Raw genomic sequence first — 12508 nt, 5'->3', positions numbered from 1 at the left:
CACATTCTTCAAGGCTCCCAGGATTTTCGCCCATTCCCCCACCCTATGATTCACTTCCGCTTCCATGTTTCCATCCGCTGCCAGATCCACTCCCAGATATCTAAAACACTTTAATTCCCCCAGTTTTTCTCCATTCAAACTTACCTACCAATTGACTTGACCCTCAACCCTACTGTACCTAATAACCTTGCTCTTATTCACATTTATTCTTAACTTTCTTCTTTCACAACTTTACCAAACTCAGTCACCAGCTTCTGCAAATTCTCACATGAATTAGCTACCAGCGCTGTATCATCAGCGAACAACAACTAACTCACTTCCCAAGCTTTTTCATCCCCATCCATAAACAAATTAAACAACCATGGAGACATCACACCCCCCTACTGCAAACCTACATTCACTGAGAACCAATCACTTTCCTCTCTCCCTACACGTACACATGCCTTACATCCTCGATAAAAACTTTTCACTGCTTCTAACAACTTGCCTCCCACACCATATATTCTTAGTACCTTCCACAGAGCATCTCTATCAACTCTATCATATGCCTTCTCCAGATCCATAAATGCTACATACAAATCCATTTGCTATTCTAAGTATTTCTCACATACATTCTTCAAAGTAAACACCTGACCCACACATCCTCTACCACTTCTGAAACCACACTGCTCTTCCCCAATCTGATGCTCTGTACATGCCTTCACCCTCTCAATCTATACCCTAACATATAATTTACCAGGAATACTCAACAAACTTATACCTCTGTAATTTGAGCACTCACTCTTATCCCCTCTGCCTTTCAACAATGGCACTATGCACGCATTCCGCCAATCCTCAGGCACCTCACCATGAATCATACATACATTAAATAACCTTACCAACCAGTCAACAATACAGTCAACTACTTTTTAATAAATTCCACTGCAATACCATCCAAACCTGCTGCCTTGCCGGCTTTCATCTTCCGCAAAGCTTTTACTACCTCTTCTCTGTTTACCAAATCATTTTCCCTAACCCTCTCACTTTGCACACCACCTCGACCAAAACACCCTATATCTGTCACTCTATCATCAAACACATTCAACAAACCTTCAAAATACTCACTCCATCTCCTTCTCACATCACCACTACTTGTTATCACCTCCCCATTTGCCCCCTTCACTGAAGTTCGCATTTGCTCCCTTGTCTTACGCACTTTATTTATCTCCTTCCAGAACGTCTTTTTATTCTCCCTAAAATTTGATGATACTCTCTCACCCCAACTCTCATTTGCCCTCTTTTTCCTCGTAGGCTCAGATTGGGGTGCCTAAATGTGTGTGGATGTAACCAAGATGTGAAAAAAGGAGAGATAGGTAGTATGTTTGAGGAATGGAACCTGGATATTTTGGCTCTGAGTGAAACGAAGCTTAAGGGTAAAGGGGAAGAGTGGTTTGGGAATGTCTTGGGAGTAAAGTCAGGGGTTAGTGAGAGGACAAGAGCAAGGGAAGGAGTAGCACTACTCCTGAAACAGGAGTTGTGGGAGTATGTGATAGAATATAAGAAAGTAAACTCTAGATTGATATGGATAAAACTGAAAGTTGAATATATATATATTTATATATATATATATATATATATATATATATATATATATATATATATATATATATATATATATATATATATATATATATATATATATATATATATATATATATATATATATATATATATATATATATATATATATATATATATATATATATATATATATATATATATATATATATATATATTTCTTTTCTTTCATACTATTCGCCATTTCCCGCATTAGCGAGGTAGCGTTGAGAACAGAGGACTGGGCCCTTGAGGGAATATCCTCACCTGGGCCCCTTCTCTGTTCCCTCTTTTGGAAAAAAAAAAAAAAAAAAAAAAATATATATATATATATATATATATATATATATATATATATATATATATATATATATATATATATATATATATATATATATATATATATATATATATATATATATATATATATATATATATATATATATATATATATATATATATATATATATATATATATATATATATATATATATATGTATATTTGCTTAATTTTCTATCTAGCACAGGAGTCTTTCAGCAGATATAGTGCATATTTTGTGTTTCGCCAATTTTCCAATCATCTCGCACCTTCTGCCTGCCAACATGAGCAAGGGAGGCGGGCTTACCTCTGGTTATGGGCGTGGCGGACTGGGTTGTGGGCGTGGTGGTGGGCTGTTCTGCCTGCTGGCGTTCATGTGGTGGGCAGTGGTGACGACAGTGGTGGGCCAGGCTGAACACGGTACGTGACTTTTATCTTATCTTGAGTAACTATCTTATTACTTTCCTGGTCTTATGTTATCTTATGTAACTATCTTATTACTTTCCCGGTTTTATGTTACTTTATGTAATAATCTTATTTTCCTGGTCTTATGTTACCTTAGGTAACTATCTTATTACTTCCTTGGTCTTATGTTGCCCTATCTAAGTTTGTTACTTCCTTGATCTCATGAAGTGTCCTTGGTGCAAGTATATCACTTCACAAGTACTATGTCACTTTCTAGGTGTTATGTCACTTCCCTGGTGTTATGTAAAGTCTCTGGTGTTATGCCACTTTCTTAGTTCTGCACAACTTACAAATGTGTTATGACTAATGCTACATCACTTATCATACGAATGTGTTACGTGCTAAGTAACATACTTCATTGTGTTATCCTCAGATTTAATCAGCATTTCAGATTATCTAAGATTTACAGAGAAGTTTACCTAGAAATGTACACTTCACTTTAAAGAGATAGAGTAAGGAAAGGCATATATGGATATTTATAAAGATAAGGACGCAAGGTTTGTAAGAGATATTATATTTCACCTTCAGGCAACAAGATTATGATGCCAGTTGTCAGGTTCCAACAAGATGGTTTGGTCAGGTCAGACACGATGCTCCGTTACTTGGGAGACCTGAATGACCTGACGCAGGTCACCGCCTGTTTCAGGGTCAAGTTTTACCAGGCCAGGAATATAATGCCGTTCATATCGTACGCCACTGTCAAGAGTGACAACGAGTTTATAATTGGTAAGTTTGATATCCGTGATTATCTACCTAGAATGTGTGGTGTGAACGATAACAGTTTGGTAGATCAATCACCATGATCTTTTTCATTGTAGTGATATAGATCACATGATTTTTTAACAATATCCGCTTCATACTGACATTTACTCAAACGTTTAAAGTTTTCTGTGCATATCTTCACGATTTCTTTTTATCCTGTTGGTTATTGATCTTTTTAGTGTCTAGTGTGAAACTTCATTATACAAGAGGTACTTCTTTATTTCATCATTAAATCGTTTGGTTTCGTTTTTGATAAAGACCGTCTGTTATGGACTACCACAAATATTCCCACCACTTTTTTGAAAGTTTTACTGAAGCTTCTCCCAGCTATGTCCAAATCATTTTCAGTTTTTGGTATCATTCAGAAAGTGTCACATTAGCAACGCTTTGATCATCAAAACTTACTAAAATAGATGTCTGAACTATGGCATTTTTTCGGCATTTTTTCGCAACTTCCACGTTGTTCAACATCATAGGATGAATAAAGAATACAAGATGTGAAGGGATGCTGGTGTGTTACTGTGGAACGATGACTTCCCATGTGTATAACGAAATTGGATGTTTTAGCAGATCATATGTTGTCTGCTGTACCACACCAATGTTCATGCTCTAAAGACAATAAAGTGAAGTTCATGTTTATGAAGAATCTATGGCCTCAAAATTCTTATTTTTCATATATAAGTCAAACACTTTCCATGTCTCTTTCTCTCTTTCCACAGTATACATCTATGACACAAGGCGCATTCAATTTAGTTGTTGTGGCGATGTGTTGATGCGGGTAGAAATCGATCTGGCACAACAACAATGGATATCCATGTGTATGGCAGTAGACCTCCTGGTTGGCCGTTGGCGCTTGGTCAGTAATGGTCACCTACAGGAGGGTGTTGTGTCCTCCAATACGGGGGCGACTCCTACGATCACTGGAGGAGGGATACTGATCATCGGACAGGAACAAGACGCTTTCAACGGTGGCTTCGACAAGTTTCAAAGCTTGAGGGGATCCCTAGCTGATCTCAAATTGTATGAGGGATTCTTAGATACAACACAGTTAATCAGCTACACCCTGTGTGAGTCCAGTAGTGTCTCTACTCCCTCAACAATCCACTTCTCCAACATTCATCAGGATTTTGAAGCAATCAACGTTGAGATAGAAGAGATCGACCTCAACACTGTCTGTCTTAATGACTCAAGCATTGATGTTTTGTTTCCAGAGTTACGTACTTTCCAGGAATGTGAGGTTTTGTGTCATATGTCAGGTGGGCGTCTCAGTGCCCCGCAGAACAGAAAGGAAAACAGACAGCTATACAAACAGACTTTGGCTTATAGTAACACTTACCTGGACAAAGGGACTGTAACAAGGAGAGTTTACTGGCTGGGTGTGAAGGGAGACACGTCTACCCAGAAATGGACATACTCCAACCTGCCAATTGCCTACAGTAACTTTATAAAAGGAACCAGCTCAACAATCATTTCAAAATCCAATTGTGTTTTATTTCAAGGAACCATCGTGAGCGTGGTAGGAGTGTATGGAGAATGGACCCCAAAGAATTGTGATTTCAAGGCTCATACAGTATGTCATTTTGATCATATTGTCACATTACGGATGCGAGGACTCTGCAGAAGATCTAAGTTTGATCGGAAGTACCTTATGATTGAAGATGGATTGTTTCCTAAATTTGTAGGAGAAATGTTTTCTGAAATAACAAGGCTTCCAGCCTCAGTGAGTGGCCCAAAGAGTTCCTCAGATTATGGGATCTGGAAGATAGTTCGGAAGGACATTCCGACAGTAAAAGCGACGCTAGTGTTAAAATCACCGATACAGTACCCAGTAGGGCTCAACACCTGGGAAGTGGAAGATGCCGAGTGTGGCACCGGAGCTGTGCAGCTGATGATGACCTCCTGCAAGGATCACCAGTTCTCCTGTACCAATGGTCAGTGTATCAACATTGGTCAGCGATGCGACTTGGAAGTTGACTGTAGCGACTTTTCGGACGAGGAGCAGTGTTCCTTCATGGATCCACCTGAAGGTTATGATTCCTCCAAACCTCCAGCTCGTCAACATCGCCACACACCCATCAGTATTGGCCTCCACATCAACATCCTGACCATCAGAGAGCTGGATATTTCCAACTTCAAATTTGTCTGTGAAATCGTAGTTACTCTTGAGTGGTATGACGACCGCCTTAAATACTTCCACCTGAACTATGCAGAAACCATAAATGTTGTGAGCAACATTACTGACGTGTGGATCCCAACCCTGGAGTACCTTGGCCACGGCGACACCACCAGTGAGGTCACAGAGAGGAAGGTCACCCTCTGGATCCGTCGACTGTCGCAGCCACTGCCCGACGATGACGAAATCTTGATTGAAGGTAAGGGTCACAATGTCTGTAGCAAGTGGTTCATAATGGAGCAGACAGCTGGTCGTATAGCTTACGTAGCCATAGTGCAGATGTTGTTTAGTTATACAAACAAAAGTGAAGCTTACGTAGCCATAGTGCAGGTGTTGTTTAGTTATACAAACAAAAGTGAAGCTTACGTAGCCATAGTGCAGCTGTTGTTTAGTTATACAAACAAAAGTGATAAACACCAGACTGGCCAAACAAATATTCTCTTCCATTTTGTACTCGGAACCATCTGAGGACTTAAAGCATTAGTAGGAGCCTCGTTAACCAGAGAATGTATCAGTATTCATTATTTTATGTATCAGATAATAAGGGGGAAATTCTGCCCTTCAAATCGTCTCCAAATATTCCTCCACTATATCAGAGCATATATAGAGGCTATAGTCAACATCCAGTGAGGAACTATGAAGGTCAGTGAGAGGAACTTGTTGTTTACAGGCGAGGTGTTCACAGGGGCGGAAAACCTGCTGGTACTGAAGAGGAAGATGACGGTGACGACCCTCTGTCGCTACAACCTGGAGGCCTTCCCCTTCGACACGCAGACCTGTGCACTGGTGAGGGTGTCGGACGAGGCACACACACACACATACACACACACACACACACACACACACACACACACACACACACATACACGAATCTTTCTCACGACTGCTTTTAAGGCCATTCATTTTGACAACCAGATCTGTGCCTTGTTAACGTTGTGAGATGAAAGCAGACACACACATTCACTTGCATGCCCTTTGCTTCTTACACATCTGTCTCTGGCTTATGAAAATCAACAAATGTTCTTCAGTTTCCCCGTATATCCCGGCAGGGTATGGTGTTGTCCCATGTCTCCAGCCAGTACGTTGCACTGGTGCCACAAGACGGTGGTGTTACTCTGACGGGCGAGAGGAGGATGTTGGAGTACCTGCTCGTTGATGAGCAGATGGTGACCGATAACAAGGTCAGTTATTGAGGTCAAGCTGGGACATGTGGGGGTCACATACAGCACTGTAATCATCACATGGATCATATGGGTCTGAAGAACTTACAAAGTTAGTTGTGGTGCTCCATGATGAGGTTGATTACAGAGGTCACACCAGGTTGTGTGAAGTCATTGTGTTATAGAGACCATAAGATGTAAACAATGACCACTCAAGGTCTAGGATTACCAATCACTCTACAGAATCACAGGTAATCATATGGGGTTGAATAAGGTCATATGGAATCAAAATGGGCGTTTATCAATCAGTATAGGATGACACACGGTCACCGGATTTCATGCTGGTATTGCTAGATTATGCAGGTGCAGGAATTTTGGCATGGTTATTCTCCTTTGTGTTCCTCAGAGTGAGGATGTGTGTCGTGTGTTCTTCCCTCAGGGTAACCACAGTGGGCAGACAATGGAACTGACCTTCAAGAACCTCTCCACCTTCTACGTCTTCTCCACTTACTTGCCCACCTTAATCATCGTCGTCATCGACTACCTCGTCTTCTACTTTCCCCTCGAGAACTTCAACGAAAGGATCATGGTTGGTCTGACGGGCCTGCTCGTGGAAGCCACCTTCTTCTCCCAGGTGGGTATTGAGGGCCGCTGGAGGCCATCCAGGTGGGTGTTGAGTGCTGCTGGAGGCCATCCAGGTGGGTGTTGAGGGCTGCCGGAAGCCATTTGGCTTTAGCAGATGGTGGACGTCTCCTCATTTGCTTTCAGCATCAAGTAAGATAGAGACGTGATTGGTCAGACGTGTGAAATACATATGAATAAAGAGAATTACGCATAGAAGCATACTTACGTTGATTCAGTACCAGAGATTAGGTACTTAAGATCAGTAGATGGGCGTTCCCTGTACGTGGTAGATGTCTTAGAATCAGGACTGGGTGGAGGGGTGTGGTGGGTGTTCCCTGTACATGGTAGATGTCTTGGGATCAGGACGGGTGGGTGTTCCCTGTACGTGGTAGATGTCTTGATGATTCGTGTGTGCCGCAGGTGAGCTCCTCCATCCCTCGCACGGCTTACCTGAAGCTGGTGGACATCTGGTTCGTGTTCTGCATCGTCAGTCTGTTTCTAGTGGTGGTGACCGTGGCTATCGTCCAGTGGCTGCAGGTGGGTTCGTCTTGTCACCTGTGTTAAGGATCCTCACGGTATATTGATGTATTCAATTCTGTTTTGATAAAGAGACACAATTTGTGTCATTATGCCATCTGGTCCAGAGCCGAGCTTATCAAACGAAGGTGACACTCGTCACAGACGGCTAGTTACTCAACAGTCACTTCAGTAGAAACATTTAACCAGTTTCAGATCTATGCCAAACGAATCTTAAGCTTCAAATCTATGCTTAGCCTCTTTCGAACCCAGTTCTTATACTTTTTCTGAACTCAAACTGTAAAGGATCGATATCAATGCAAGTTTACATTTACCCTTAAGGATCGTGGAAACTCCGTTGTGTTGCGAGTGGGCAACATTAAATCTATGGTCTCGCAGCCCAAGCGTCGCGTCTCAGCACAGGGGATCAACCTGGCCGCCAAGATCGTCTTTCCTCTGTTGGCAGCAGCCTTCCTCTCCCTGTACATCTCCGTGGCTCTTCGTGATTGATAACGCTGGAGACCGTCTCACGAGGTGCCCGCCACCACTAGTAGGAGGTCGAAGAAGACCAACCACCGCCTGTAGATGGTCAAGGGAGGCCCACCACCGCCTGCAGACGGCCAAGGAAGACCCACCACCGCCTGTAGATGGTCAAGGGAGGCCCACCACCGCCTGCAGACGGCCAAGGATGACCCACCACTGCCTGCAGATGGTCAAGGAAGACCCATCAATATCTGGAGACGGTCAAGGACTGTCAAGGAAGAACTAACACCGCCTGCAGAAGATCAAGGAACACCCATCACCATCTGCAGGTCTTCACGGGACACCTTACACCACATGTAGACCATCAAGGAATACCAAACACCACCTGTAGACACGACTTGGAACACCTTGCATTACCTGTAGACCATCAAGGACACCTAGCACCACCTGTAGACCATCAAGGAACACCCATCACCACCTGTAGACCATCAAGGAACATCCACCACCTGTAGACCATCAAGGAACACCCACCACCAGAAGTAGACCATCAATTAACGCCTACCACCACCTGTAGACCATGAAGGAACACCCACCACCACCTGTAGACCATCAAGGAACACCCGCCACCACCTGTAGACCATCAAGGAACACCCACCGCCACCTGTAGACCATCAAGGAACACCCACCGCCACCTGTAGACCATCAAGGAACACCCGCCATCACCACCTGTAGATCATCAAGTAAGCCGTGAAGTAACACGCAACCTTATCTTACGTAGTTAATCTTACAGTAAAATATCACAGAAGATAATCTAAATGTATAGAAACCTCTCCTCCAGTTGTCATCCTACGTACTGACTCGAACACTTGGGAAACATCCTCAATTAAATGAGTCGAAAACGTCAGAGGTTCCAAGGACGTGTATAGGCTATGGTGATCCAGAGGGATCTGTCTGTTAGGAGATGAGATGTCTAAGCAAGAGTACCAACTGCTTGTGTGTATTGTGCCCGCCAATACGAACACCAGCAGTGATAAGTATGATTTAAGTGAAGTGAGGGAACATAGTACCACCCTCAAACTAAGAACCACAAAGACATCAAAAGACGCCAAGAAAAAACAATAATGAAATAAAGAAGAAGATTGACACAGGAGAATAAGACATATCGAGATCAATGGAAGATAATGATGACAGATCTGATGTTTTAGCTCTGAATAGAATTCTATGTCTTTAAATATTTTGTACAGCCATGGTCGAACGGATATGTTTCATGGGCTGTCAGATATTTGATCCGGACACTACGTGTATAAGGGTTCGATTCCCCGCCACCTATCATTCGGCTACGTGTGAAACTTCAGCAATAATGATGATACTATCTTAATTAATGTTGTGCCACGATCATTGCAAATACTTTCCTTTCACTATAATTACATCATTTGAGAAGCCATGCTTTACTCCCCCTGTATGTGTGTGTGCGTGTGTGCCAAATATATATATATATATATATATATATATATATATATATATATATATATATATATATATATATATATATATATATATATATATATATATATATATATATATATATATATATATATATATATTGTTCTAATGATAAAGCTTATGCAAGGCTCTCCAGTACAATTTCCTTTTTAACCAACCAATTTGCTTCCCTGGATTGCTGCTCTGTGAAAGAATCTTTTGCAAGTCTGTGCAAGACAAGTGCTGTATGCAATCTTGCTGCTTGTAATTGGGGATTCTATTGGCCTTGAAGAATCTCCTACTGTTGACGTCCAGAGGAAAACGTATTGTGGGAGGAAAGTCAGGCAGAGTCTTCACTTCTTGCCATCTTTTTTTGACGAGACATTTCCAAAGCTCTTCTTTTATTTTTTTTAAGGAATATCTGCCAATACACGATTCTGTCATCGAGATGCCACGCTGCACTGTAGGCTGGCTGGCACGAGCACCAGAGAACAGAAAGGTATTGACTTGAAGGTAAACCTGTACTAATGTTGACACAGTAACAGTTATCTATTATATATTTTTGTTCATCCATACGTCTGTCTGAAGGGAGGGAACCTTATCGAAGCGTTATGAATATGTAATAGGCTCATATGTGCCTATGGATTTAATATTCCAAAAGAAGGAACAGAGAAGGGGGCTAAGTGAGGATATTTTCCTCAAAAGCTCAGTCCTCTGTTCTTAACGCTACCTCGCTGATGCGGGTAATGGCGAATAGTATAAGAAAAAAAATATATATATATATATATATATATATATATATATATATATATATATATATATATATATATATATATATATATATATATATATATATATATATATATATTGTTTGTGTGTGTGTATGTGTGTGTGTGTGTGTGTGTGTGTGTGTGTGTGTGTGTGTGTGTGTGTGTGTGTATTTTATGCTCAGAGGAAGACAGACGTAACCCACCAATCCAATCTTACCCCGAAGAAAATACTGGTATACAGAAGACATCATTCTGGGTCATCCTCACTGCTCAGTAACAACATTCCCTCACAAATTGCTCCTCTGTATATATCTATATACATTTTCTGTATATCTATATACATTTTCTGATCTGGTTTTTCGTGTCCAATATGTCCTTCCTCCAGCCCTGCTCGGGGGTTTGTAGCATCACTATTATCATCTTTTCTTCCCTTGTGTGTTGCTTGCTGGAAAGCATAGGATAGATGAACATGGAGCCGGGAGGAATAGTTCCATGTTACTTAGATGCGTCCAGGAGAGAAAATTATCATGGCCCAAAATATGAAACTATCTCAGAGGCAAAAAAAAGAAGGAAAAAAGACATAAAAGGAAGAACATAAAAAAAGCAATAAGAAAATGATGACTGTGAGTGTAAGTGACATGGAACCAAAATGTGAAGATGGGGAAAGAAAAATAATTCTTGGTGTTGTGAAACCAAATTATCGGTTATAGGAACAGAAATGATTATTGGAGATGCGGAGACAACAAGAACTATGAACTGCTTCTGGTGAAGTTTTTCCTTCCACAGACATACAACACAAGTGAGGGTAAACATTTCATCCACCAAACGGATTGGGGATGATGAACAGCTGGGTTGACTGTGGTCCGACTGCCTCAACCAGGATTCGAACCCATCCACTATCGCCAACGACAATCTGTTTCTTATCATTAATTCCTTTACGATGAGGCTACTAACCTCAGTAGATCGCCCGCCATTTCGTCAATAGTGAGTTACTGACCTGGGTATATCGTTCGCTGACAATGTTATACGTTATTGATCTCGGCCATTCGTCAACGGCCGATGGTAAAGGAGTTGACTGACCTGGAAGAGAGAGAGAGAGAGAGAGAGAGAGAGAGAGAGAGAGAGAGAGAGAGAGAGAGAGAGAGAGAGAGAGAGAGAGAGAGAGAGAGAGAGAGAGAGAGAGAGAGAGAATATAAAGGTATCTTCTCTTTAGGAACATTTTTATGAGACACAACATTGAGATAAGATCATCTCTTCATTTTCGTCTCATCTCCCGGGCTCAAACTGTGATCATGTCGGGGCCAACAAAGCGACATTAATGTGGAGGTAAATTTGGCTACAATATCTTCACTGACGCTCAAAAATTTTTTACGCTCGGTAATATCTGAGGCTGACAGTCGTGGGGGTTAGATGATGCTTTGGGTGTGACTGTGTACCACCATAACACTGGACCAACCAGGAGGATGTGAGGTAGTGGGTGGTGCCCCTTTACCTGGTATTGGACCTGGTGCCTGAAGGGGTAGCAGGATGTACCCTCCCCACCTGGAGAACCAAGTGTTGGTCCTCGTTCCTGGAGGGGTAGCTGGTTTTACCCCTGTACCTGAGACCTCTGTAGTGTCCTCTCGCTAACAACGCCCAGGAGTCTTTTTTTTTTCCAGTGTGATTTACCCCTGATACACCACTCTGCCAGGTAGGTGTAGAGGGAGTGAGTCGTGCGAAGGACAAAAAGAAAAGAAAAATATCTTTGTCGTCATTTTAGGTGGATCAATTAAATTCCGTTGCGCTGAGTGTCTGATGTAGTGGAGTAGTATGTCGATAATATATCCATATAGTTTCGTTCGTCGAGGAAGAGGTGGTATATCAACAGGGTTTCTAGTCAAACACAAAAAGAAATTTTCCGTTAACGTGTGAATTAGGAAGACGGGGCACCACAGACGGAATGGTGGTAGTTAGAATGGTGGTGATTGTGGTAGTGGGAGAGTACTGGTATTGTGTGGTGGTAGTGGGGGTGATGGGTAATACGGAGGGCAAGGGGTTAAAGGTAATAGTTCCCTGGCAACTTACTAAACATTGGAAATTCACAGGATATTTCAACTCTGTGCAACTGACGTTCGAGGATATACATATCTCTGGGAAGGTTTAGTCCCTCCCATATTAT

General features: G+C 41.7%; 1 protein-coding gene across 1 annotated transcript; it reads left to right on the top strand.

The window, feature by feature from the left end:
* The first annotated feature begins 2895 nt into the window (after nt 1–2895).
* Nucleotides 2896–8125, top strand: LOC139759716 (uncharacterized). The gene is made up of 7 exons (XM_071682112.1): nt 2896–3106; nt 3862–5514; nt 5986–6101; nt 6365–6496; nt 6882–7109; nt 7520–7636; nt 7922–8125. Exons 1-7 carry the CDS (start codon nt 2920–2922, stop codon nt 8123–8125), a joined length of 2637 nt encoding a protein of 878 aa, XP_071538213.1. The 5' UTR covers nt 2896–2919.
* Nucleotides 8126–12508: the final 4383 nt, after the last annotated feature.

The sequence above is a fragment of the Panulirus ornatus genome, chromosome 34 (assembly GCF_036320965.1).
Source record: "Panulirus ornatus isolate Po-2019 chromosome 34, ASM3632096v1, whole genome shotgun sequence".
NCBI classification, from domain to species: domain Eukaryota; kingdom Metazoa; phylum Arthropoda; class Malacostraca; order Decapoda; family Palinuridae; genus Panulirus; species Panulirus ornatus.
This window is presented reverse-complemented; position numbering and strand designations above follow the sequence as displayed.